This window comes from Cryptomeria japonica, chromosome 3 (assembly GCF_030272615.1).
Source record: "Cryptomeria japonica chromosome 3, Sugi_1.0, whole genome shotgun sequence".
NCBI lineage: Eukaryota > Viridiplantae > Streptophyta > Pinopsida > Cupressales > Cupressaceae > Cryptomeria > Cryptomeria japonica.
Genome location: NC_081407.1, coordinates 701,917,849 through 701,945,165, shown reverse-complemented (window position 1 = coordinate 701,945,165; position 27,317 = coordinate 701,917,849). Strand labels below are relative to the sequence as shown.

At 37.2% G+C, this 27,317-nt stretch overlaps 1 protein-coding gene across 1 annotated transcript in view; it reads right to left on the bottom strand.

Annotated features, from left to right (window-relative positions):
- The window catches only part of LOC131066990 (peroxisomal acyl-coenzyme A oxidase 1), a 227,274-nt gene extending 204,088 nt beyond the window's left edge, over nt 1-23,186 (bottom strand). Inside the window, exon 1 of the mRNA XM_058001895.2 lies at nt 22,738-23,186. Within this exon, the coding sequence (XP_057857878.2) occupies nt 22,738-22,866 (129 nt within the window). The 5' untranslated portion in view covers nt 22,867-23,186. The remainder of the gene's footprint in view (nt 1-22,737) is intronic.
- Between the last annotated feature and the right edge of the window lie 4,131 nt (nt 23,187-27,317).

Genomic DNA, 27,317 nt, shown 5'->3' with positions numbered 1-27,317 from the left:
GGAACAAGGATATGGTTTGATTTGCAGGTTCTCTCTTTGGTCGTATTCTTCTTCCTAAATGTGTGTATTCACATGGTTGAGTGTGAAGAACTTGGGAGAGCTATGGAGACTAATGGTGCAAGAGGTATTGCAGCATATTTGGTTGCAAGATTCACATATCAGTGTATGTTTCCTTGACACAATGTAATAGAGGATTTAGCCACATTTTCTATGTGAAGTACTATAGGTAGACTTGCTATGCTTCAATCTTTTTCAGATTTGACATTACTCGTCCAATGGGAGTTTTTGGATATATTTCTGATTATCCTCTATGATATCTTGGTTTGTTGATTACTGATGTGATGATTAGTTTGTTGATTACACTGGATTTGGATCTACAACTTATATAGTTGTGTGGGCTGATCACCTATTCAATTGCAGTGGGATGACTCAAATGTGGACTATCTATATCCATGAGATTGTTTCAATGGTGACGCAAACTTTGTTAGATGGCTTTGTCTGTGGTCATTTGTGCATTGGTATGTTGCTTTGAGATAAGAGGTTGAATGTACAGAGACTTGATTGCAAATTTAGAGTTGATATGTTGATGGCTTGAAGTTTTATCCATGTTGGTATACCTTGTTTTAAAATATGGTTAGCTTGAATGAATTGCAATTTGTTGTGGTTGCTATTCTAGGTGGTATAAGTGAAGCAGTTACTCATAGCCTTTGTTATGATTTGAATCTGATGCTTACGTTCATGTAAAGATTGTTGCAGGTTTCGATGACAATTGATATGGTTCACCTTGGCATGTTCCTTTTTCTTCCATATGTGGGATGTTGGAGGATGTGAGGAGTTATTTGCTTGATGGTGGTTATCATGGTTGCTTTTGCAGGTGTGTGTCTTGTTGGATCATGAGAGCATGGTGAAGATTTAGATGGTACATGGATGGCAAAGGGATCTTTTTCCCTTGTTTGTGATTCCTATGGGTGTATTTAAAATGTATGATGTCAAGTGGGAGAATGTTAGGATTAAGGTGCCATCTCCCTTGTAAATGCTATGACAAGGTTCCAACATCCTTGGAAAGTGTCCTAAGGCACTTAGAATGCATTGGGAAAATAATTTGTAATACTAAATTCTCAGCAGTATTTGTAATACATTCATAAAATGCGATGGGTTCCACTAGCAACAGTAAAAGTGGGTTGTAAACACAATTTATTAATATTGTCTTCCCCACTTATGGACACTTACAATAAGATAATTAATAACTAATGACTTAGGAAGTGGACAAAAGAGTGACCTTTGGGCTTCTCCAAGTGGGAGCATGGAAGATGCAACAGGTGTCTCTTGGTATTTTGTCATTTATTGCATTTAATGTAATGTTAGTCTTGCAAGAATGGAAGCTCAACTTGGAGGGAAAGTATTGGAGCCAAAACTGTGACATACAATTTGAAACTAAGCAAAAAAAACTACAACTTTTCAACTTGAAGCAGAAAGAAAGGAACATTGCAGTTTTTTTTTTGTTCGAACATCAATTAACTGAAAGGAAACTTGATCTTAAACTGAAATCTTGAATTAAACAAAGATCTATGCTATGAGCAAAATAGCAGATACAAATGAAAACTTTAACATTTCAAATAAAATGAAATAGAGAGGTTTAGAAGATACATTTTTCCGAATGCCAATATATGAACTTTTATAACTTTACCAATAGACCAATGAGGAGGGAAAGTATCATTAGGGTGCTTTTCCGCCCAACCACGAACTTACTAGTCCCCCGTGCCATATCCGACTAGATTCGCCCGACCCTTTATGTAGTTGATCTCAAAATCATAATCAAAAATCATTTATAACCACCATCTTTGTCGTGCATTGAGATTGGGTTAAGTGAAGATGTATTTCAACCCTTGGTGATCTGACTGAAGCTCGAATGGTTTACCTAGCAAATAGTGACGCCACATTTGCAGGGCATGAACTATTGTCGCAAGCTCCAGATCATGTGGTGCCTAATTCTGCTCATAGTTTATAAGCTTTCGTAACTCATATGCTATAACCTATCCGGTCTGCAGAAGGACTCCGTTCAATCCTTCCCCTAAAGCATTAGTTACTATTGTCCTCATTTTTGGATTTTCAAAAATGTGACGACCCCTACAAATTTTTGCTTAAAATGCATCATTTTTGTCTCCAAGGCATGTTTTACTAGGTGCAAAACTCAGTGTCAAATCTCCAGGGGGTGTCTTTGCCATCATTGTCCAAGTTTTGGTAAGTTTTGGCCTTCATTTTCCTAGCGTTTTGTGTAATTTCAGGTTTCAAAGAAGTCACTACAAGTTGGAGATTTTACTCTTAAGGCAAGCTTTTCGAGGCAAAATTCTTGTTGCTTTCTGAACTGGACTAATCTTTAAGTCATCCTTGATCCACGTTTCAAATTTCATCGCGTTCCGAGTTCATTTGCTATGTCTTTCCTTCAAATTCGGGTTTTTCCCTCTTGACTGCGAGTGGGAAATTTTCCTTCTTTTGTGGAGAGGATTGAATGCAAAACCGATTTGTTTGTTGTTTGTAACCCTAACGTGGTGGCTTCTTCACCTATTTATAAGAGCATTACGGTTTTTCCCAAGCTCATTTGTTTTGGTCTAGGGCATTTGCTCTTGATTTCGGGTTTCTAGAAGATGTTCCCAAATGGATAAGTTATTTGAATGCAACTTGTGAATTTGTAAAGTTTTTCCCTTCATTGCACTTGTTGTCAGCCTTCCAGAAACCGAAATTGGTCCAAAATGCACTCAAAAACACTTGAAAATGAGCCTTAAGGTCCACTTACAAGTGCAAACTTGTAGTTACACATTACACATATGAAGTTGTATGTTTGTTCTCCACAATTGCAAGTTCGTGCTCTTGTTTTTCCACACATGTAATGCAGTTTCCAGAACCCGAGATTCACTTGTGAGCCCATTTTTGCAGTCCCTTTGTCTCACCCATGTCAATCCTGTTTGCACACACGACCTACCAAATCAGTAAATTAAGGCATGGGCCTTATTTTGCAAGCAGATTCCAAGATTGGAGGATGATACAAAGAGAGAACAACAACATGACGGAGCCATGCAAGGAGATGGATAAGTGATATGAATGGTTGAGAGCATAGAATGCTTTCAAGACAGAGATAGGCTTCTTACTTCAGCCTTGCAAAGAACTTCTCTCTTGAAAAGCCAGTAATACCTGTTAATGTGTGTTTTATGCACATAACATTTCAAAATAAAATACCAAGGTAATTTACCCTCTCTTGAACAAAATCACCTCAGATGCTAAGGGTAAGATCAACTAAAATGATTCCAAGGTTTCTTCATGTCAGGTCTTGACGAGTGGGTAACTCAATGGTCGATGTGAATTGTTGTGTTCACTTGGGGACTTACACAAATGTTCGGATTATCTTCTTCGATCATGAAACATGCGAAATAGGTATGCTGACAACTTAGGATTTAACAATGTAGTTCCGGACTTAGTTCTTACTAAAAAATGGGCAAAAAGAATAGGGTTCGGGAAATCTATTCTAGGCCTAGGAATGTAGGAAATGATGAACAAGTTTAGTGGAATCAAACTAGGTAGGGTCTCACAAACAGGTATTGACACAAGCTTAGTGCAATCGTCTAAGGTATACTCAAGGATTTTCAGACTATCACCATCAAACATTGACACCATCCAAGTTGATGCTTGTCAAGGGACGTATAATAGTTGAAGTTAGGCTTACTCAAATTTCCAGTCGACCACACAAGGCACACTTACCAGCGGCAAGAGGCTAGTGGTATGGATTAAGGATTCCACCCAAATATATTCAACAAATCTTTCACTCAATCTCACAAACATGAAAATAAATTCTAATCTAACTTGGAGGAATTGAGAACCATGAATGCAAAGACAAGCAAAATCACCAACAATTGAACAATGATTTAGATTCAAATAGCTGCAACATATACCAACAATTCTACAAAAACTCTCTCTTACAAATGAGAGACAAGGAGGTATCTATAGAGTCTCTAACAAAAATGGATGGCCAAGATTGATTCAAGATCAACGGCCAAGATCATGCCAACAAAACCCTAGAATTGCCCTGATTAGGGTTTACATCAAAAGTGGTGCCACCAACATATGGCCCAATAAAAAGATACCTAGTCATCAAATAAGGAATCTTCTAGAAGATTCCTCCCTGCATCTCTCTCTTTCCTAGCATACTCCAAGAATCTAGCCAATACAAAATCTAACTCCTCCATGGAAATGCTAGGCAAGGTATCTTGTTGCAAATCAATCACGTCCAATGAATCCGAGCAAGTGTCCAAAGTGTTCTCCCAATCTGGCATGAGCTTCTGCGAACTATGAACATTAATCAACAAAGAGACCAGATCATCTATCTGACTCTTCTTCAAAGAGTCCAACTGACAAAAATACATAAGTTTCATCTTGTCTCTTAATTCAGCTAAGTGTAAACCACTAGCATCACTGACATCAACACCCAATAACTCCTCAATTGAGGCAAGGATCTTCATCTGAATGTCCTGAATCAATCCTTCCATCTTCGTACAACTCAAATGGGCGTTCTCATAAGTTGATTTCTTCACAACCAATGAACAATACCAACCATGGAAATCGTATCTGTCTCCACTGTACACAATGTTCTCACTGATCAACGTGGACTTGGGAATCTTCTTCAAAGCTTTGAGGCGTGGAGTAGTCTTCTCCTGAATAGGCCGGAATTCTTCCCAAACTCCCTCCAAATACTGGATTCTAAACATGAGCCATGTTGTCCTATCATATGCCTGGACAAAGTGAGTAAGGAAATCATCTGCCTTTTTTCTTGCACTCTCAATCCACTTTTCCACCTCCGAGAGTGTATCTCTCGCTGCCTCATAGTGTGAATGTAGTCCATGATCAACCGCAATAGGGGAAATAAGAGTAGGATTATCACGCCTTATCCTCGCAATATACTCTCTAAGTCTGATATTCTCTTCTTTGTACTTCTCCTTCTCTTCAATTTCTCTATCTAACCTTGCCCTGATCACCTTAAGGTTATCACCAACCTCCTGAAACTCTTGCTCTCTTGATGTACGGCCAAGGGCAACTGAAGTAATCTGGAAATCCATAGGAGTAGCAATGTTCGTTGTCACACCTCCAATAGGAACAGCCACCTGCGCAATCCGCATTCCTGTCTCATCTCTAGCTATGAGCGACAAAATCTCAACTCTCTTGGGTTCTTTCTCCTTATTGCTCCTAGCTAGGTAGTCATCAATGTTATCAATAGGCTGTACCTCTATCATTTTCTTACTCTTTCCCATACTTCTCATCAGCCAATCAGGAATAGTGGCCATCTCCATACCATCATCGAGACACATATCTCAATCAAGTCCTCTCAATGCCGACATAACATCATCATCATCATCAGGATTACTCCTGGTCAAATCATATATCTCATTTCCCAAACTAACCTCCAAAGGACAGTAGGGGATCTCGGCTGATCATCATTCTCATTTGGTGGAGCAGATGTCGCTGTGGCATGTAACTCCTGAATATTCTCTGGTAGTATCACTGTGTTGGAACATCGTTGGTTCTCCTTATTCTGTTCTATTATTTCAATTTCCTTAATTGATGACACTGAGAGGTGGTGAAGGGATGATAGGTGAAGGAATGATAGTCTTTTGTTTCTTCTTCTTCACCTCCTCAATCTTCTTACCTCTAGCCTTGGCTCCTCCTAGCGTGTTTTTCCTTCTCTTGGGAGCTTGACTCTATTCATCTGCATGAATCCTGACATCGCTGATAGTCCTCTAATCATCTTTGGAAGTAGACTCTTCCGGCTTCATCTTTTCATAAGTGAAGGAAACACCCATATCAACTAACTTATTCATCTGAATATCTACCCATGCACAGGAGAAACTCAAGACCTCTCTCATCAATATATTCAAACCAATCTCTTCTAATTCTGACCAATTAGGCAATTAGATTGCCTTCTTCATTTCATTCTCATAATGTGGATGCGTATGATCCCTGTCATCTAACACCTAATCAGGAATGAGGAAAAGTCCACACTTCCTCATGAAATCCACTAACATTCTGGACCACATTCGTCTCTTCACTGCCTGCTTGTCCATCAGGTTGGCCCAATAATCTTCTCTGTCTACCTTGTGGATGAACTTCTCTTATCGAGATCAAATCTTTCTCTTTTCTTGAAGGTTGCAAATCCATAGAATGCAAGCTCCTCACTCGCAGTGCTGGCGGCTAAGGCAGACTGGCAAACCTCCAACGTCTTCCCAACTGAAATAGGGAATGTCATGCCCGTCCTATACTTCTCTCTCTGAATGGAATCAAACTCTAGAAGCTGTCTCACCACTTCCAATAAAATCATTCTATCGGAAGGATACCTAGGAAACCTGTAGGGTTCGAATTGAAACCCATGAATCCTAAGGTACGTGAAAGTGGGAAAGTGAATATACCACGATCCATATTTCTCTATTAGCTTCGTTGCCTCCTTGGACAATCTTCTGTGGATTCCTCCTTGCAGCATCCGCGTGATGTACATGGTGAATATATCATTCACTCTCTTACAGTCTTCAATTCTATGCATGTTCAGTTGGGGATAGCACTCATGACTCCTGAATTGTCCTTGCCCATTCCCGACTTCACCTCTGCATATCAATCCTTTGTATGAAACAAACCGTGCAAGCAGGTATACCAAGTAAGAATTCATGGCGAATGACTTGGACCGCTCTACATTCCTCATCTGAAAGTCCAGATTGTCACTTATGATTCTAGACCAATTTATCAATGTCCCTCTAAGACAATCCTAGATGAAGTAGAACATCCATCCATCGAATATTGCACCCTGCGGCGTCCCCATCACTCTGTTAAGCGAGAATACTAAGTCACTATATTCCTCTTTGAAGTTTGTGCATATGAGTGTCTTGGGAGCCTTGGAATGATGAAGCCTAGGCTCAATCATCCACTCTTTGTTTATTATAGTCTTACACGCATCCATCTTCGTGTACCGCTCTTCATATTCATCCCTAGTTGCATTCTTCATATCTGCTCCACGTGGGATTCCAAACACCTCAGCAATCGCATCCTCAGCAAGGTAGGCAATCACAACGCCCTTAGGAGTCTTGATCATTCGCGAGCGAGGATCATAACATCGTGCACACTCCAGGATAAGCTCACTGCATTGTATGGACTGTGGAAATCCAGCGGCTTGAAAAATACCACTCTTCATAATGTTTACATACGTTGGGGAAGGAATCTGATTTCCGACTCCGAACATCCGTTGTCGCATCAGGTTCAGGCTCAAGAAATGCATGTTTGTATCCGTAATCTCCTTCCATCTGGATCACATCTTAGACTCTGGATAGAATCCAGTCTCCAGTATCTTCTATTGTTCTCTTCTTTCCTTAAATCCGGACTTCGACATCGCACCTGTACGAAGCTTGAAGTTAGAACTTAGGAAAAATGTAATATTCTTAATAGAATTCCTGACTTCCTAATGATTTAGGCTAATTAGGGTATGAAGTCAGGAAAATAGTCCACACTCTAGGTAAATCTTAACAATTCAAATACAAAATGTGACAAGACTAGGGTATGAAACTCTCATGAAATCAACACCTCCTTATACTTAGAAATTTCATGCAAATCATAGTGCAAAGGAGTATACCGGATTAAGAGTGACTAGGGAGAGGTGTGAAAGGTTGTGGTTTCACAAAAAATTATGTCTGAAGACACCTTCCGCAGTCAACAATGGAAGTCACAAATCTGAAGCAACCTGCAACTAAATGAATAAACCTCTCAAAACAAGTTCCAATCCCAAAAAAAATGCACAAACTTGAGAAAAATCAGTCTTGATGATGAAAATAATCAATCTTGGGAGCATAGGTATGGCTGGTAAAAGATAAGATTCTGAGGACAAGCAGCCAATAACACAGTTGCAAACCTGAGACAGCCCTCCAATGGTCTGAAAATGATCCCAAAATGCCTCCAAAATGTCTCCAAATGCAAATCGCTATAGTTGCAGTTGGTTGGGCAATAAAAGTTAGGTCTAAAGATTGATGGACAGCCAACAATGTTGTTAAAACTCAGATCTGAAGCAATGGTAGCAAGTAGGGAGCAATGGCGGTATCAAACATGCATGGAATCCACCAAAATATGCCACAAAATACTTGCCAAACAAAAAATCGAACTTTCCCAGCTATGGCGCCACCTCACACAAGTCTGAAAAATGTCATCAAAGTACACTCCAATCTGCCAACAATGGTCTGAAAACAGCAAATAAACCAGGCGATATCAAGGAAAAATCTTCAAAGTTTGAAACCTCAACACAAATCGCCCTTCACCAAAATCACAATTTTATCAAAAATGGCGAACTTCACCAAAAATCATGGCATGGGGGGGTCTTCAATGGCAGCAAATCGATCTGATAACAGCAACAAAAATGGCAGATTTCACCCAAGGAAAAATCGCAAAACTCAAAATTGCCAAAGTTTGGAGAAAAATCGTCACTTAGGAAAAAAAATCGCTATCTCCCAAAATCGAAAATCTAAAGTCAATGGAGTCAATAAGCTTCAATGGCAGCAATGGAGTGGATTGCCCAGCTAGAAAGAATGGAGGAAAAAATAAGTCTTCAATCAAACACTTCACTTGAACGCTTGCTCCAAAATCACCAACTATGGAGAAAATCGCCCTTGCATGGAGACACCTGGCAAACTTAATAATAAAATAATGCTGGACTCCTCCTTTTAAACTTGCTTTCATCATCAAATATTACCACACAAGCAATGTGAGATAAAACACTTGTTCTTATACTTGCTTGGGTGAAACTAATTTGCTTCTAGGAGGTTGAAAAACATTAAATGCTCATTGCAAATCATTTATTAATTGTTTTTCATCTTTTAAATAATCATTGCCTTTTATTAAAAAACAATTAAAATGAGGCTCATTTATTAAAATATTTCGATTTAAATCTAAAATGGGCCAATTGGGAAAATCGATCCTAGTAAGGATTAAAAATTCTCACAAAATCACTTTAAAAATCATCAAATATCCCCTTAGGGGAAAATCGATCCAAGTCTGGATGAAAATCCAGACTCAAAATCATCGAATGTGCACAAAATGGGGCTAGTGGAAAATCGATATGTCTGGATGAAAATCCGGACAAAAATCCTCAAAACTTGTCACAAAAGACTTGGTGGAAAAACGACCCAGGTGAGGAATCAATGCGAATGTCATCCGCAACCTATCCATACCTCCCTGGTGGAAAAACGTGGGTAGTCAGGATAAATCCTAACACTTAGTCAAATTTTATTGCTTCCAGGGGGAAAACGACCCTAGTATGAATTCACAGTGGTGAAAAAATGGAGCAAGTATGGATTTCAAGGAAAATCCATGTTCAATCTGGATTCTGAGAGGGGAAAACCATGGGTAGTCAGGAATATGGGGGGAAAAGCACCTCTAGTATGGAATTTTGACCTTTTAACCCTTAGAATATGGATTTTACTCCAGAAAATGATGAATTCTCCACTCAGAATCACTTAGAAACTTCAAATTTCAATAAAGCTCAATTGGATTGAGGCAAACTTCATCAGAAATTAAAGCATAACACAAGTGAATCCATCGGAACAAAGTGTGAAATCAACGTGAATAATTCTCTAGGAGCAAGAAAACAACTCCAAAAGATCTAAAAACGCCTTAGCACTTAAAATCACCAATGAGGACATTTAAAAAAACACGTTAACGCTCCAAAAGGGTCAACACTTAGACAAAACTAGGATCATTAAAATCTCAATTTATGCGCCTGAACCTATAACTTCAAAAACCCTAAACAGCACTAGACATGATCGAAACTCCGAGACTCGGACACGAGAAACACAAAATTGCCCACTAAGAAGCCAAAACCCTAACCTAACAATGCAAAAAGCAGGAAAAGAGGGGGTCCCTGTTAGCAATGGGGCGATGTGTGAAAAGGTCACAACACTACCCTAAGCAAGAAGATAAGATTGAAGTTCATTGGTGAAAGACACAAAGATCATTAAGGATGCAAGTTCCCATTCCGGTTTGAGATGTCTTCACCAATCCTGAATACTTCAAGTTCTAATATCCTGAAGCAGCATGAAGATTTTCAAAATAGAGGATAATGTAGTTAGAGTCGTGTCTTCAGACATATAGAATAGTTTCAATTGTGTATTTTTAATTTTGTTTTGACAAATTACATGTAAAAACAAAAATTGTAATTGCAAGTGTCACTTTTACTTGCATTTTTGTAAAATGTAACTACATGTAAAGCAACTACAAGTTGAGTTAGATTAAAACTGTAGTTGGAATAAGTCATGGTGGTTGAGAGAATTTCTCAAGTTAGTTAGGATCCTCCCACCTTTTCTTCAAGGCTCCTTTCCTATAAATACTTGAGGGGGTCTATTGTAATTGATATCTTTTGGCAATGCAACAAGACTCTGTCAGTTTGTATGTACACTCTAATACTTTGAGCTTAGTTGTAAATCAGATTGTAGTCAATTAAAAGAGGCAAATTGCTTTCAAACTTTGTGTTGATTCAAGGTGTTATGTGACGACATTTTCTAGAGATTGATTGTGATTTTTGAGGTGTTATACAAGAGGGATTCAAGCTCAATCTTGTAGACTTTGAGCTCCTTATTGCGTTTGGAGTTTTAGATTGGTTTTAAGATTTGATACTGCAGACTTTGAGCTGCTTATTGCGTTTGGAGTTTTAGATTGGTTTTAAGATTTGATACTGCAAACTTTGAGCTGCTTGTCACGTTTGAAACTATTGGATGCTCAAGCAAAAGGTGTAACTTGCAGACTTTGTGCTGCTTTGATTTTCTATGTTTGTGCATAAAAGGTGCATCATGTAGTTAGACTTTGAGCTGCTACATACTGTGCTTAGTTACCAGAAAATCATCTACAAAGGTTGATAGGATAGTAGAAGTGTTGAAGACTTTGTGCTTTCATTTCTGTTTTCCCGTCCCAAGGAAGTGACGGAGGTCTTTGTGCTTTCATGGAAACTTTGCTTCCCTTTATGTTCCAAAAATCCTACAAAAAAGTCTCATTTCTGTATTTATTGTTATTTATTTTCAATTGCTATTACTTTTCTGTGAAGAGAAAAGAGTATAGTTTTTCTTGAAAGAAGAAGAAAGACTGTTGTCTCACCCATATTAGATTAGTTTAGTTTGTAGATAGAGGGCTTCCCTAAATTAGGATAGTATCATACTCACACACTATGGCTAGAACCACAATTTTGCACATCCCCAAGGGGTACAAAATTTTCACCCAACACTACTATGAAATGGCCTTTGGAATCTAGCACTTTTAGGTTTGGTGCCATGGTTAACTTCCCTTTTAGAAGCTCAAATGCTGCCTGACACTTTTCAGACTATTCAAATCTCTTTCCCTTCCTCTGCAGTGAGGTGATGGGATATGTTGTACGTGAAAAGTTCATTATGTACTTTCTGTAATACCTTGTTAACCCATGAAATTTCTTACTTCATGCACATTCCATGGAGTTGGCCACTCAAAAATTGATTTAACCTTTGCCGGATCTACTACTATGCCCTTTAGCTGAAATTATGTGCCCTAGTTTTGACATTCTAATGCTGGTTATCATAGTTATTTTCTTATGTAAGAATTACTATCATATCTTGTGATAGTTTCTTCCTAATCAACAAATTGGAAGGAAAAAGATGATAACCCGGAGTGAGAAGCTGAGGGTCTTTCTGACCTTCTATCTCTTTTCTTTCCTTATTCACTATCTCAGTTGAGTTTTCGATTGACTTGGTTAAGTTGGGCTATCAACTGTTTTCTAGTCAATGGGACCATCTACACCTTTCTTTCCAAAGTCATCAGATAGCTTATGCTAGGGTCTCATTATCAAGTGAAAAAGAATAAAAGTATTCATACATGGTTCTGATCGTCCATAGTCAATTGAGAGTCAGTTCATAGCCCCTTTTTCGTTTAAAGATTCGATTCCATATCTAGGGTTTCCAAAGTGCTTGGTTTCACAAATTTTATTCTTAGAAAAAAAATAGATTACAATCTATATTAATATTAAACTTAAGCATTTTGAATAAAGCATAACTACTTCAACCGAAGTTGCAATCTGATCTACTGCTCTTCAACATAATAGGAATCTAGTTGATTCTTCTGAAGGGAAGTTAGTTCTTTATAACCAAAGCGTGGTACATATAGCATAAAACAACTAGGGCACAAACAACATGGCAAAAATGTTGCATAAAAACAACTAGGGCACAAATGGGATGTAACAAAAAAAGTGCATTTTCGAGTTCCATAGAGGCATTTTAGAGTTTTGTAGAGGCAATCCAAAGGTTGTGGTCATGGGGAATGAAGGGGCTTCTTTGTACATCTTTATTGGTGGTTTTGCAGCTCTTACCATTATATAAATTTAGCCCTTTGGATGTAGAATTTAGGTGTAACAATTGAATGTAGATTTCTTTGTAGGAACCAAGGACAGGTGGGAGGCATAAGGAGATTGTTCACAAGTACATAGGTGCTGCTATGGTGGAGGCAAAGAGGAGAATAGAAGCAATTGTATTGTAAGCACATTTATTGTTTAATGCAATCTTGGCCTCTCTTCTTGGTGGAGTTTTTTTCCGCAAGGTTTCTGTAATGTCCCCTTCTTAGTGATGATGCATTCAGTGGTCCATTGGCCTATTCCGGAGACCCATAGGCTATGTGGAAAGGAGAATTAGGGTTTCCATCTTCTGTGGAGTTCTGCTCGAGCTTGTCAGGGTTAGTCAGGAGGGAATTCTTCAGTCCTGCTTGTGGTTTTCTTCTAGGTTTTCCATGGACTCGAGTGTGGCATAACATGCAATTGACTCTTTGGTGAAATGTGAACTTACTATTTTTAGCAAGTTAGGGTTTGGTTGTCGAGATGGTGTAGTTTTACTGAGCTTTCCAAGCTCTTTCTCTAGGTGCGAAGATCATGACTTTCGGAGCAGTATTTCATGACTTACTATTTTTAGTAAGTGGCAGCTTGGACATTTCTATTTTTGGTAGTCTTGGATATGGTCCTGATCCAGGGCAATTCAGTGGTCTTCATTGCTCAGCTTCATCCTAGATTTTGTTGATAATCAGTATTGGAGTTATAAATTATTCAATTAAATATTATTTCCTTCCTAAGGTTTACTATTTAATTATTTTTATTACTGATTAATGATATTGGGAATTGTGTATAATATGAGTTATCCTAAGTCTGCTAGGCAAATTATTTGTGCCATGAAGGGGGACGCCAAAATGATTAAAGAGACTTTATTTTATGTGACAAAGTATATTTTATGACAAAAATCGTGGTCTCCTTTGCTAGGCGTGGGTTTGACTTAGAGGGGGACGCCATACTTGGGTCCACCATTGGAAATGAAATGCAAATTGGAGAGGCGGTTTTGGTGGGAGTTGAATTTGAATTTCAGACTTGAAAATCTATGTATACAGGTGTTTGGCTCCTTGTTTGGTTATCCAAAGAAAAATATAATGTTGTGTTGTCGAATTGATTCCAGACTTCTTCGAGGGTTAAAAACTCCTAGACTTTTCAATTGTAGTTTCGAGTGTGAGACATCACTCCTAGCTGAGGCTCTATTGTGTGGATTTCGTGGTGTTCTTGTGGACTGCATGTGAGGATTTGAGAAAGTTGGCTGCTGTAATTTTCAGTGTTGTTGGTTTCTGTGTGGCTGAAGAGAAGTTTCGATCCTACCTCCCTGCCTGTGCGACTTATCATTCTAGGTATCGGCTCCTTGCTTTCCTATGTTGTTGACGAAGAGATTTGTAAGTTTTTAGCCCTTGGTTTTGAGTATTCAATTTTTAATTGCAAATCGTACCTTTCTGCCTGGGCGTACTTTCTGGGGTGTGCATTGGGAAGAGTGATGTTAGTTGGAGCTCATGTTGATGTTATCTCTCTGTTTGTACTTGGTCGCCTAATGCATAGTGTTGGTTTGGGTGTGATTTGGGGTGATTTGAGTGAGTTTTGAGTGAGATATGAGCATTTTAGTGTGATTTAGTGTTGTTGGTTATGCATTTCCAGCCTATTGTTATTTATATTAGATTTTAGGAAGTTGGTGTTGAGCTGGTTTGGTGATAATATCTTCTGTGATCAGCATTCTCTTCTATTCTATCTTTCCTATATTTTGTAAGGTTGAATAGTAGTACTATCGACCAATTCTGGACTGTAAGCATACCCGCTGAACAAGTGGAAGAGGCAGGCTTGCCGCCTATTTTCTGGTATTTGTAACTCAGTCCTCCCACTGAATAAGTGGTCGAGTGATAAGTTTTATGTATTGTCCTCCCGCTGAAATATGCAGTAGAGTGATAGCTTTATGTAATGTCCTCCCGCTGAAATACGCGGTAGAGTGATTCAGTTTTAGTTTCTTGTTGTTTCCCTTGGCTGGTTTAACGCCAAGAAGTTTAGTTTCTATCTTGCTAGATAAACAGAAGGGGTTGGTTTGCCACCCATGCATTGTAATTTCAGTTTGGTTTTTTGTGCTAACGATCCCCGGAACACTGTATGCTCTCACCCTCCCAGATTGGGCTCTTGGTGAACAAAAGGTGGAAGGGTTCCCTTTCAGTTGTTTGGATTATTTCTCTAGCCTTAACGGGTTATGGTGTTTGCTTTGTAATTCTCATTGAAAATCCAAAAAATTTAAGGGTATATTACATTCTCTCCACATAAATTTTGTGTTATGTGTTGATCTTATGTTGCTGATTTATGACTTATTGCTGCTATCTTTTGCTGATGTTTCAGTTGTTTGGATTATTTCTCTAACCTTAACGGGTTATGGTGTTTGCTTTGTAATTCTCATTGAAAATCAAAAAAATTTAAGAGAATATTACATTCTCTCCACATAAATTTTGTGTTATGTGTTGATCTTATGTTGCTGATTTATGACTTATTGCTGCTATCTTTTGCTGATGTTTAATCATTATTTATCGCTGTTATAAGTTCACATAAAATAGGATTATTAAACATGGTTTACAAGCTGATTTTTGGCATCATTAAGAAGGATCTAGTCATGGTTTTCCACATTAAGGCAACTTAATTTTCAGATTTGCATGAATTTCAGATTTTCATGTTTTAGCTACCCAAGTCTTTTATCTCATCCTTTGATTAGTTTATTGGATAGAGATTGATCTTCACAATCTTTGGTATTGAGCCTGTTTATTTCCCAACATCCACTTGATAGTTGACTACAGAAAGTAGGTCCATGAGAATAAGAATAAAAATCGTAGAGCACTTGTCATCTGGCAAGAATCTAAAGTTGCACTACCAAGCCAATTGAAAAAGGTGGGCCTACCAAGAACTAGCATGAAAGCCATGTTTTGAGTGCGGCAATAGGAAAGTGCCACATCATTGACAAAAATTTCTAGCCAAGATACATAATTGCATGGGATCCATAAAAAACAAACCATCAATTGAAAAACTACACATGACTTCAAAGATGCTAGAAGACGCATATCCACCTTTACCTAGCATGATCCATCATGGTCAACACAAAGGATCCAACATATAGAGCCCTATGATAATAATAAAACATAGATCACACCACCACACTAATATGAGTAGCAAATGATCTCATCCTTGCACAAAGGCAAAAAGGATATGTGGTCCTATAACTAACATTCAAACAACCACCTAGGGGGAAAAAGGGAACGAGAATGTCAAGAAACCTTTAAGCAATGAGATAAGCAATAGGGCTTAAAAAGGTAAGTTGGCATACAAAACCCATGAATTAGGGGCTACAAAAAGGGGTATCATGCAACCACATAAGTTTATGCATAAGAAGGGATTTTGCTTAACACATAGGCATACAAACAAAGCATCCAAAGCCTAAAATGTTACAAACCAAAGAAAAGACAAAATTTTAACAAATGTAATTTTTACTCTTTAAAACAAAACATTTCAATAGGTAATCTCATGATCAGGACAACAACATCATTTAAGTGCAAACTAAGGTGACGAAAACAACTTTAGGGGGCAAGAAACCTGCAAATTTTCAAAGTGCTAATGCCTCCATCATCCTATTTTCTCTTCCAAAGCACTACACACACCACTACTCCCCTAAAGAACCTCCCAGGGTTTTCTTCTCCACTCTAGCACACACCATTTTCACTATTAGCCTCACACATTTCCAATCTACCATACTTGTAGGCCAAAAAATGCCAAAGTGAAGACTGGACCAATGTATGCTCTCCAACAACATAACCCATTTTTTCTGATGCACCTGGCTTGTGAGCGGCTTGGTACATCCCCAGGGGATTAATCTCGCCTCAACTCACCCCTTCCTGAACCCCAACTTGGCAATATGTAAATCCAAGGTAAGGCAGGTTGGGTGCTGGGCTGGGATACCCTTGGCACAACAAAAAAAAAACATAACCCATTTTTCCTCCCTCTAAATTTGACAAGTGATATTTACCAACAACAATTTTCCAATAAACTACATATGTCACAATAAAGTGAAAAATGAGGCAAGCAAATCCAAAAATTTGCCAAGGCACAAACTTCAAGACTCTAGTGCCTACTGGAGATCAAGAAAGCAAAAAGTCAAGGAAGGATCCGAAGGATCATTGCCATCTATCACATTCCCTAAAGCATTGTACCTATCTAGAACCACAAGGTCGCTAGTGCCTATTGGAGATCAAGAGAGTGGCAAAAAGGTCATGAGAGTGTCCAAAAGGTTAGGAAAGCGACCAAAGGGTCAAAAAAGTATCCCAGGTCAAAAAAGCATCCAAAATGTTGAGAGTGTCCAAAAGGTTGAGATATCATACAAAACATCACTACTGCCCATCACACTTCCATAATCACTATAACTGTTCAGAGCATTTCCAAAGCAGCTCCTAATAGATATATAGTCATCTACCATACAAATTCAGCCTGAAACAACAAAACAAACCTGATTTCCTAACCCTTATCTTATTTCCTTTACAATTGCATTTCAATTCCCAGCTCTTAGTGCATTTGTTTTGCTTGGCATAAATTTTAAAGTATTATTGGTTATTGCTGAAATAATCAGATTTAGATGAGTAGACTAGTACAAAGAAATCAAAATAATACACATCCTAACATAGGTGTCTTTTAATTTCATTTCGCCAATGCTTTCCGTAATTCAAATCATAGCCCATGCCACGTATTATGACTCTTATCAGTGATCAGAGTCCTTCCTACTGCTACATTTGTGCAGCCCATGTGTTATTTATGGGAATGAGTTTCAAAAACTCCTCTTCTAAGACTGCCTATGCATGATGATTGCATTCTTGTCAATGAGATATAATTTAAATATTTAAAAAAACCTTTAGCCCCTCATGTTTAGGATACTATATACCTAGATTGTAATCTATTTTCCTGATTCAAGGTTACGAAAGATCCAAATTCGCATGTCAAATCCTATACTGCTGCAAACAGGGATTTATTAGCATGGAATCTCATAGTAACAAAACCCTTCCCTATGATTTTATAAGAATAAGATTTGGACTGGTTTTATAGGCTAGTGAAGCTAATCCAACTGCAATCATGTATTAACCATTTCAATTCTTGATTGAAGGGAAAATAAAATAGTAAACCTTTCTCCCCCTATTTTCTGACTTTTTCTGATGTCCTTGTTTTCCTTTCTCTCATGCTAATCCAATTGAAAAGATACCTTCTCAAATGAACCTCAACGCAGGACCTAAAGAAGGTTCAACCAGATGTTATATTCTGGTTGACCCTTTCCAATTGATAAACCAGATTGGATCAGTCCTCTAGAATTGCAAGAGAAAAAAAACAGTAAAACCTCAAATGACCAAAGGCATTGAATCAAGCATGTTTTCATAATCCTTTCCCCAAACCTTTCAGTAGAAATCTCAAATACATTTGTTGTAAGGGCAATGGATCATGGTTGATTGTCGAGGTGCTGCTCACTTTAAATTGAAAAGGGCAATAAATCCAAGTCAATGTTCTATAAAATCATGAGGAAGTCTTGCCTATAAAGTACAGACTGTTGTAATGAAATTGACCTACTTGTGTGAAATCACTTAAATTCTTATTTGGATAAGGAATATTTCAGTAAGAACATTGTCATGACAGTCATTTTAGATAAAGTCCAAGTGAATATTATTGAATTGATTTAAGATATGAGGTGCTGGGATTTCATGTTTTGAGGTTTTGAGAACCAGGCCAGTCCTCAAATGCCTGATCCATTCAGGAGAAACGGTATACAGTAACATTGTAATTGTACCTAAACCTGAGATGTTACTAAGAAAATTTATTTGTATTTGCCTATTTTTCGCTATTGAAGTGTCCATACCTGGTTCCCCTAATAAATTATAGCTGACTAGACCTTTTTAATTAGGTCTTTCTTCCAGACCACCCCCCTACATGACGCTACTGAGAATTAGTTTGTCCATTCCTGTACTGAAGCATCTATTATCAATTAAACTTGACTAAAAAGCTTTGCTTGCAGAATTATGATAGACTACCAGCCATGGTGTAAAAAGCACTGATAATTTGATTTTTGGGGTTTTTTGGGATGATGTCAGACGGAGCAAATTAATATGATAATGCCATATTACAATAAGGTATGATGAACTCCCAAGTTTTTTATAACTTCATGAAAGCATACTCGTTTAGATTTTTTTTTTTTCAAATTTCAAAAACCCAATTTCCCTGTAAACCCCACATATTACAATATGAATAACAAATCTTGTTTTGCAATTTCAGTCAATGTCCTGATGCTTTTAAGAGGGAAGGCGGAGCCACTGATACGATAATGATCAGAGTTCAAACCCTGTTGACCATGCTGATAGTCCTAAAAATAAACTGCACAAGAATTTTCATATTTGAGCCAAAATATTTTGCCCTTTGTCAAAGATCAAGGTCTAGGGTTTAGGGTTTGTGAATTTCCGATTAAGTCTTGTAAAAGAAAAACCCTAACCTTGTTATATTTTATCATTACCTTTTTCCACTTAAGCCAAGGGTCGGTTACCGTCGGCGGGGCCATTGTTTTTCCTAAGCATTAAGTTGTTTTCAGTCGGGCCCCTTATATTTTCCCTAAGTCTAAATTCTAAGTATTTCGGCCGATGGATAAAGGCAGTTTAGATCTAACGGTCCGCGCTTCCCCGCAAATAAAAGTGCAGGGAAGATAAAGACCGTGGCATCACGAGATAATGCCACGTGTTCTCGGCGAAGAGGGGCAAGCTAGCGGTTTGACTTTTCAAAACCTCATGTTACCGGTTCTCAGGAGGTAAAGACCGACTTACTAATGGCCCTATCAATTAGCACATGTTTCAAATGGACGATGATGTTATGATCTGGGTGAAAAGGTTCTCAATTTTTTAAGTTGCAAAGATGGCGAATACTGTGGTTGCACGGTAAAGTGCGAACATATCTGATGGCCCTCGTATCCCCAGGATAGAAGTTGCAAGAAGTTTAAGGGCCGCGGCATCACGAGATGATGCCACGTGTCCCGGGCTGACCAAGAAGACCAACGGTGGGGCTGTTGACAGTGTTAGGCTAAAAGATGATAAGGCACTGCTATGTCACATATGTAATGGATCCACAAGCCCCGATTGAGGGTCAATTGCCACATTGACCATTAATGATCGTTTGATTTGTCAGGCTGGGTAGGATCTACGGCTGAGTTTCAAATTGATTTTTAAAAGGGTCATTAAAGGTATTGGTTGTCACACGCACAGGAAGGATAGGATGAACAGAATACAGGCTTGTCGACTTGGAACAGAAAGCGACAAGTTGGGACACTTAGATGCCGACTCATTCTAGAGGGACTAATTTGAAATTTTCTACTGAGTCGAAATTGATTAAGCAAGCAAGGACGATGTCTCAGAGGCGTGAAAGGATTGGGATAGCTTCTGAGTTAGAGATGAAGGATCACGGGTTCCCCGATGAATTCAAAGATCGCCTGTTGATAGGGATTCTGAAGCAGAAAATGTACACTCAAGGAAGAATAAAATCAGAACAAAATCGTTCCCACAAGATGAGCCTTGGCAGGAATACAGTGGATTTGATAGGCATGATTTCTAGAATCCATAGCTGGCAGATTGAGTTGAAAGCACCAGAATGATGATTTATCATGTGAAAGAGCATCACCAGATGAAGTGTTTTGATTATAAATACAATAGGGTGGTGACTTAATTGGTAGGAGAGAAAAGAAGCCTTTACATTTTCTGAGAGCAGTTCTTTCTTCTGCAAGGAACATGATGTTTGAGCAAGGTCGTAAATGGAGTTGTTGTATGCTCTGTGATACCAGATGGATGTTTTTTCTCCTGTGTGAGTATGTTTATTGTCAGCGGGGTTGTGAAAGTGAGAAGGATTACCGGAGGGGGCGTGAAAACCTTTTCTTATGAAGAAAGGCCACGCATCGCACAGCCTCTGCTTCTACTCTGCCACGGGATGGCAGGGGGTTCAAAGAAGGAGCCCGCAGAGGAATGAAAGAAGGACTTGTTCGAGTGGGGAGTGGCAGTCAATCATCTCTGTGACTGCATGGAAGCTGCGACCCCTCCCCAACATATTATGTTTCCCCTGTAGCTCCTCCTTCCACTTTCTCTGATCCTGGGCATGAAGGCTTGAGGTCCTCTTCTATTTTAGAGGTGACTTTTCTTCCTGTCGGGACCCAGTATCCCTTCCAAGAAGGGAGATGCTCTGTTGGGCAGAATGTAACATCTCACACTCCATCCAAAAGCATCAGGGTGATAATGGCGCGGCTCAAGCGGTTTTGCTTCTACCAATTTTCAATTGAAAATATTGATTCACGGGTGCCAGCGAATGGATATAGAATATCTTTGTAACAGAATTGCATGTGGCCTTTTAGGCCTAATTGCTGAGAGTAAGTTTGTTGTTGATGTGTGTCTTTTGGCCTGAAGCTTGTTGCTCCCTTTTCTTCTATAAAAAGGGAAATCAAGGCCATTAGACGGGTTCAGATTTTTGGAGAGTCTCTTGTAGGTTTAGATTTTTCTTGTTCCTTGGGTTTTCCTTGTCTGTTTCCAGTAGTGAGTTTAGGTGAAGTGAGCAAGTTGTAAAGTCGTTTATAGAGAAAATAAAGAAGCGTTTTAGTGTCAAGTTTTGCACAGGTTCTTGAAAGAGTTATATGTAAATTTCATCATGTGACAGAAGTAGTATTTTATTCAAATAGAAATAAAATTCTGACCTATTTCTCTCCATTGTATGATTTTATCAGTTTTCGAGTAAAATAAACCAAGGGTTTATTTTATTCAATGCATTGTTGTGATGTATGTAGCTTTCTGTTTATGCTTCGGCCCAAGGGGTTTATTAAATTGCTTAAATAGAGTTGCAGAATGATAGGGCTTGTGCAGGGATTTTTGATAAGCAGTTTGGGTTAGGATTGCAAATGAGATATACTGTAAGGCAGTATTATCTTAGATCTTATACTATTAGATGGAATTCTGCCACATTTTCAGTTTACATTTTGTATCTTCAGGTACCCAATGGAGTAAGGCACTAATCACTGCTTGTAACTGTCTTTAGTGATCAGCCTTGTTTCATTTTCACTGATGAATCGCTGCAATTTGTTGATTGTCAGAGCATTTTTACATTTTCATGTATTTCTGAGTTGTCCCACCCATCTCATGCTCCAAGGAGGTTGAGGATCACTTAAGGATTTGCCATCCTTGAGCGTTCTCCCTTTCTGTCGAGCCTTTTCATGAGATTATCTGCTTTGTTTTAGTGAATCTTTGAGTGTGGTACAGAGATCAAGAAATTCACTAAAGGGATTACCCTCCCAGGTCTTGCACAGCCCAAAGTGTAGAAGGACTTACAAAATCCTTGTCGCAGTTGGTCCAAGCCTGAAGGATATTGACAGTTGGAAGTGGCTTTCCATAGGTATTCGGAGGAATCAACTTGGTCTCTACCTTGTAGCAGTGTAAACCCGTTTATTTTGGGAACCAACACATGCTCTGATAATAAAAGTTAATTTAAAACTAATGCACTTACACACAAACCACATGTGAACAAGGCTTGAGGTTGGATGTAGAGTCCCAAATAAATTTTGGGAGAATAAACGTTCCTTAGACATGAATTTTAAGCTAAAGAGCTATAAGCTTGATACAACATTCACTGTGCATTTTAACTGATGAAATAGAATGAGCCAACAAAATATGGGCAGATTAAAGACTCAAACAAAGCTTGGCAGAAAAATCCCCTAGAACATGGCTTCTAAGGTTAACAGATGTCTAAGTTTGATTGAGCATTTCCGGATTGAGGAAACAGAATGGAATGGCAAACAATGAGCTAAACTTGATAACAGCATTCCTCATGCATTTGTTGAGGATATAGAATTGTACAATAAAAATGTTAATAACTTGACACTTGTTAGGGTTAAATAAAATAAAATTGAAATGCCCATCTGGTTGAATTGGGTAAGGTGGCCTACCAGCTGATGGACTCCCTGTTAATACGACTCTTCCCATAATACATGGAGACGTGTGCTGTGCTCAAATTCCGCACCTAAACTGGAGTTGGGAACCAGTGATATCCCAAGTACCCTTAAAAGAAAAGAAAAAATGAAGACAATATTCACAAAATGGCTACAAGAAAACTAAATTGAGGCTTTCATTTATACTTTTAATGGGACGAGGCCCAATTTGCTTAGAGTAGATATTATTGGTCTGCAAGGAAATGCACCCCATACAGTGTAAGGTATATTCTAACAGTCTAAGGTCATATTTGGGCAGTGTTAAATGCAACATAGTTTGAATGAATGCAAGAAAAATTGTACTTACGGGGTCATGGGCAACAAGGGAAGCCAACTTGTTATGAAATTCAAAAGCCTCTTGTCCACCAGCCCAGATAATCTTCATGGCATTTACATCGAAGGTCGTCTGCGCCCTTTCTCTGGTTAAGTCCTCCATTTTCGAAAGACAAAAAGAAAGAAATCCTACAGCAGATGCTTTTGGAGTATCAAGCAATATGCCTGCCTTTGCTGTGGACTCGCTAAAAGCGTATGGATATTCTGAATCTGTAACCAACTGAAGGCTAACCAGAATCTAGGAGAAGATAAAATGTCACTCCAAAAAAGAGAAATCCCTACTATAACTTGATTTCCATTTCTTGCAAAGAATTTTGAGTGTTTCCTGACTCTACATTCATTTGCTGCTGACTTGTTTTTCAAAGAAGATTCAATGGCAGACGAAAGTTTTAATCGAGACTCGGGAAAAAAGCAAACGGTAATCAATATAAAAGTTTCAGAAGAAAACAAATAAGCACGTGGGCGGTTGGGATGTGCGCGGGGGGGCCATAACGGGAAAATTCAGTGGAATATTATTAATACAATTTACCTGGATAAGTTTTATACATATTTATATATAAAGAGTAATATGTGTCTTTTATTTTTAGAGTTTTTATGAGGGAGTTCATTTATACAATTTAAGGTCTCTCATTATTTTATTTCTCTTCTTAAATTCATTTTTTTTTGTGGGGGGGGGGCATACAAGTAATTAAGAAAGGTTTCCATTAAGTGAACATTATATCATTGTTTACAAACATTGTCATGTTCAAATGTTGGATACTTGTTTTATAAATGGCATCAATTATAATATCATCTAAATTTAATAAAAAGTTATATTATGAATCAAAAAATTTACAATATTCTTGATATTGTCTTTATCTTCTTCAAAGTCAAATAATACTACTAAGAACATAGACACAATATCAATATTTATCTTATAAAGACTCTTAACATTCATAAATTCATCGCCCAATACCCATCATATTGCATAGGAGGAGGTTGCTACTTGTTTTAAATGTGTTTTTTCGTATTTTTTTGAAATCCCCCTACAAAAGTCATTTGCCTTTGGCCATTGGTCAAAGACACAAACATATCCATAGAAATTGTAGAATTAAAGAAGATAGGAATTATGTTTTATCATGAAAATGGTTTTTGAATATACTGAGGAGAACCATTTTATTGTCATTAATAAATTCATTACATTATGACCTTGACTATAATATTATCTTTACTTCTATTTATTTTATACTTCAAAGTAATTGTTTTAGTTTTTGGTAGGACGTTTAATTATTCAAGGTGTGAGAATGAAACTAAATTTACATAGTGTGAGAATGAATCTAAATTTACACAGTGTCAAATTTTTTTTTCTTTTTTTAAATTGTTATGAGTTTATTTGGCATATACTTATGTGGTATGTTGTGATGTTTGGTATTTAACGATATTAAATGTGTCATTAATTCATATGTTGGACATTGGGAATAAAAAGAACATCTAGATCACACTCTAATTTTTTAAAGGACAAAAGAATCACATATGCATGTTGGTGAATATTGTCTTCAATATTCATCATTAATTTGGCTCATTAAAGAAGGTTAACCTAGGATAACACAATCTCTTATTGGATTAGCAATCTCCCAAATGATGTCCATAAACACCACCTTAACAATTCAAATATCAAGTTAGTGGAGGCAAATAGATTTGTGAAGCACGCTCGATTATATCACTTCTATGTGGTATAATTCAAAGTCATATATCAAAATGGCAATAGTTATTCTGGCTCTAAAACCGCATGCATCTCCATGATATTGCATGCGAGGGCAGGATGCCATGAGACCAACATTTTGGCACCCACTGTAATGCCCCGCCAGGAACCCTAAAGGAAAACAACACAACTAGGCAACTAAAGGGTGAAATAATTTTTTTTTAAAGACTAAGTGCACTAACTATAAACATTGCACGTTTAATAACACAGCAAAAGTCTAACATATGATTTCCTAAGGGTTACCAACAAAGATTAATTCATAGATTACATTAACACCATAGTTAATCCAATTGTCCATTTAACTAGATAAATTAAATGCTTAAGTTAAAAACTACACATACATCTAAATTCCATAATGAAGAAATGAAAGTATTCCAATGTATCCAACTTCCATAAAACATTTTAACGTAAGATCAAAGCAACTGAAATAACATACATTCCACTGACATACTATTACAATATCCATAAATACATGGCTTCCAATAATGCCATAGATTTACAAAGTTACAATATCAAGGTTACATAAAAGTTTGATACAATGACCACAAGGTCTCAACTGAACAATGATCTCGAACAAGAGCTAGTACATGAACCACGAACCAAGAAACACCAGCGAAGCCTTTCCTCGCCTGAAGATACAATTCAAAACATCCGATGGGAAGTGGCACTACCACCCGACCATGTGATCCTGAAATGGAACCACCCCACCGTGCTAGGAGATAGTAGAAAACCCTCAAGCAAGCAAAGTAAGACAAGTACGAAAGGACTACAAGACTCCGCAAACATCCATGTAACTCAACTCACAAAACACAAGTGACTCTAAGGAGAGAGTGTCATCGCATGTCTTACGGTGGATACCATGGTATAGCCTCCATAGGTCCCGGCCCCCATCCTGGGTTTCTCTTGGTAACCTCTCCCGAGCCTCCGGTTCCAACTAAGTCTCATGCGGACCCTACCAATCCTTTCGTGAAGACAAGTTGGTAAGTTTGCCATTCCAGGCCTTCTCGTAGCATTATGAGCTCTGTACTAGCACTACACCTATGCACGAGGTACATTATCTTAATTAATATTTATCTCACTCCCCCCCAATATATTATTAGGTTATCATTTTTTAACTGACTTTCGACGGGTTATCTTGTCATCCACTTCGAACACGGCCCCCACTCGAAAGCCACTCTCTCTCATAGGACACTAACAGGAAAGAGTTCTCTACGAGAACTCTATGGCGAAACAAACAGCCATAACTAATCCTGACAAAGCACAGGTGAAGGATACACAATCACTAACCCAAGATTGACCATTTGGACAAACATACACAATGACTCACATCAATAAGGTTATACAACAACACCTGACCAAGGAGATATAACAACATAGGACACAATGACAACTCAACCATAATTGCAACGAAATTAAGCTTGACTGCAAACACCATTTACACAAGATCCTAATACATGCATTCTTTTCTTAAAACAGCCAAAAGCACAAATAACTTGCAATTAAAGATTTTCCAGACAATAAGAAAATACAACTATATTAATATAAAGAAATCAATTTTGTCATTTGTCCAATAAGGTTAAATCAATCACATAAAAATTAACCCCCTAATTATATGTTCATGATTAATTTACAAATAGATACGATTAGATTATATCAATAATCTAAATTAAATTCCAAATTAAAAATTATATATAATAATATAATATAATTACATAAATATATATATTCTACGAATATAATATTATATAATTTTATCACATTAAAATATATAATAAAAAGAAGATTAAATTTTGAAATATCTTTCATTTCCAAAATAACATAACTAAAACCACAGAAAATACTATATATATATATATATATATATATATATATATATTTATATTTATTTTTTTAACTAATTTTTTTTTTTTAAATGTTTTTTTTAATTAATGTTTTTTTGTTTTTAATTAATGTTTTCTTTTTTTAATTTATATATATATATATATATATATATATATATATATATATATATATATATATATATATATATATATATATATATATATATATATATATATATATATATATATATATATATATATTTTATTTTATTTTTAATTAATTTTTTTTTTTATATACAATAATCTAAAACAAGTAAATTATATTTTCACCCAAAATTTATTTCCAATCAAATTTATTTACAGGGAAATTAATTAATACATAATATCTCCAAAATAATATAATAAAATAATTTCCCTTAACTTTTAATAATGCAATAAATTTAATTAATAATTAAATTTATTTCTATAATAACTAATAATATCACAAAGACACACAAATATTAAAAAAGACTGCCATAGCCAAATATCGAAACAAAAATCAAACAAGAGGGATGATTTCTCGGGTAAATCCCATTCCTCTCAAATCTTGCAATTTTCATGCATAATAAAAATCTTGACAAAATTTGTCAAAATAACTTTTCCCAATTTTCTCAAAATTTATAATCTACAAACACCGAGGTAATAACTTCTTTCCACAAACTAGAAATTAACTTCAAGAATAGACTTTAGCCAAGAACAAGAAATAATCAGACAAGATTTTAGATTTGACAAACATCTTAACACACACATCATTCAAAAAGAAGAAAGAAATAAATTTTTTCTTAAAACAACAATCAAAAGAAGCCACCCAACCTGATATAGCTTTCTTGGAATCTGCAGAAGAGCCCTAATCTTTTCAACAAGCTTCCAATAAATTTCTTCACCTAAATTCCTGACCTGTTTCCTGTGTAACTAAAATAAAGACCTATTCCCCTATTTAAACTAAAATTCTAG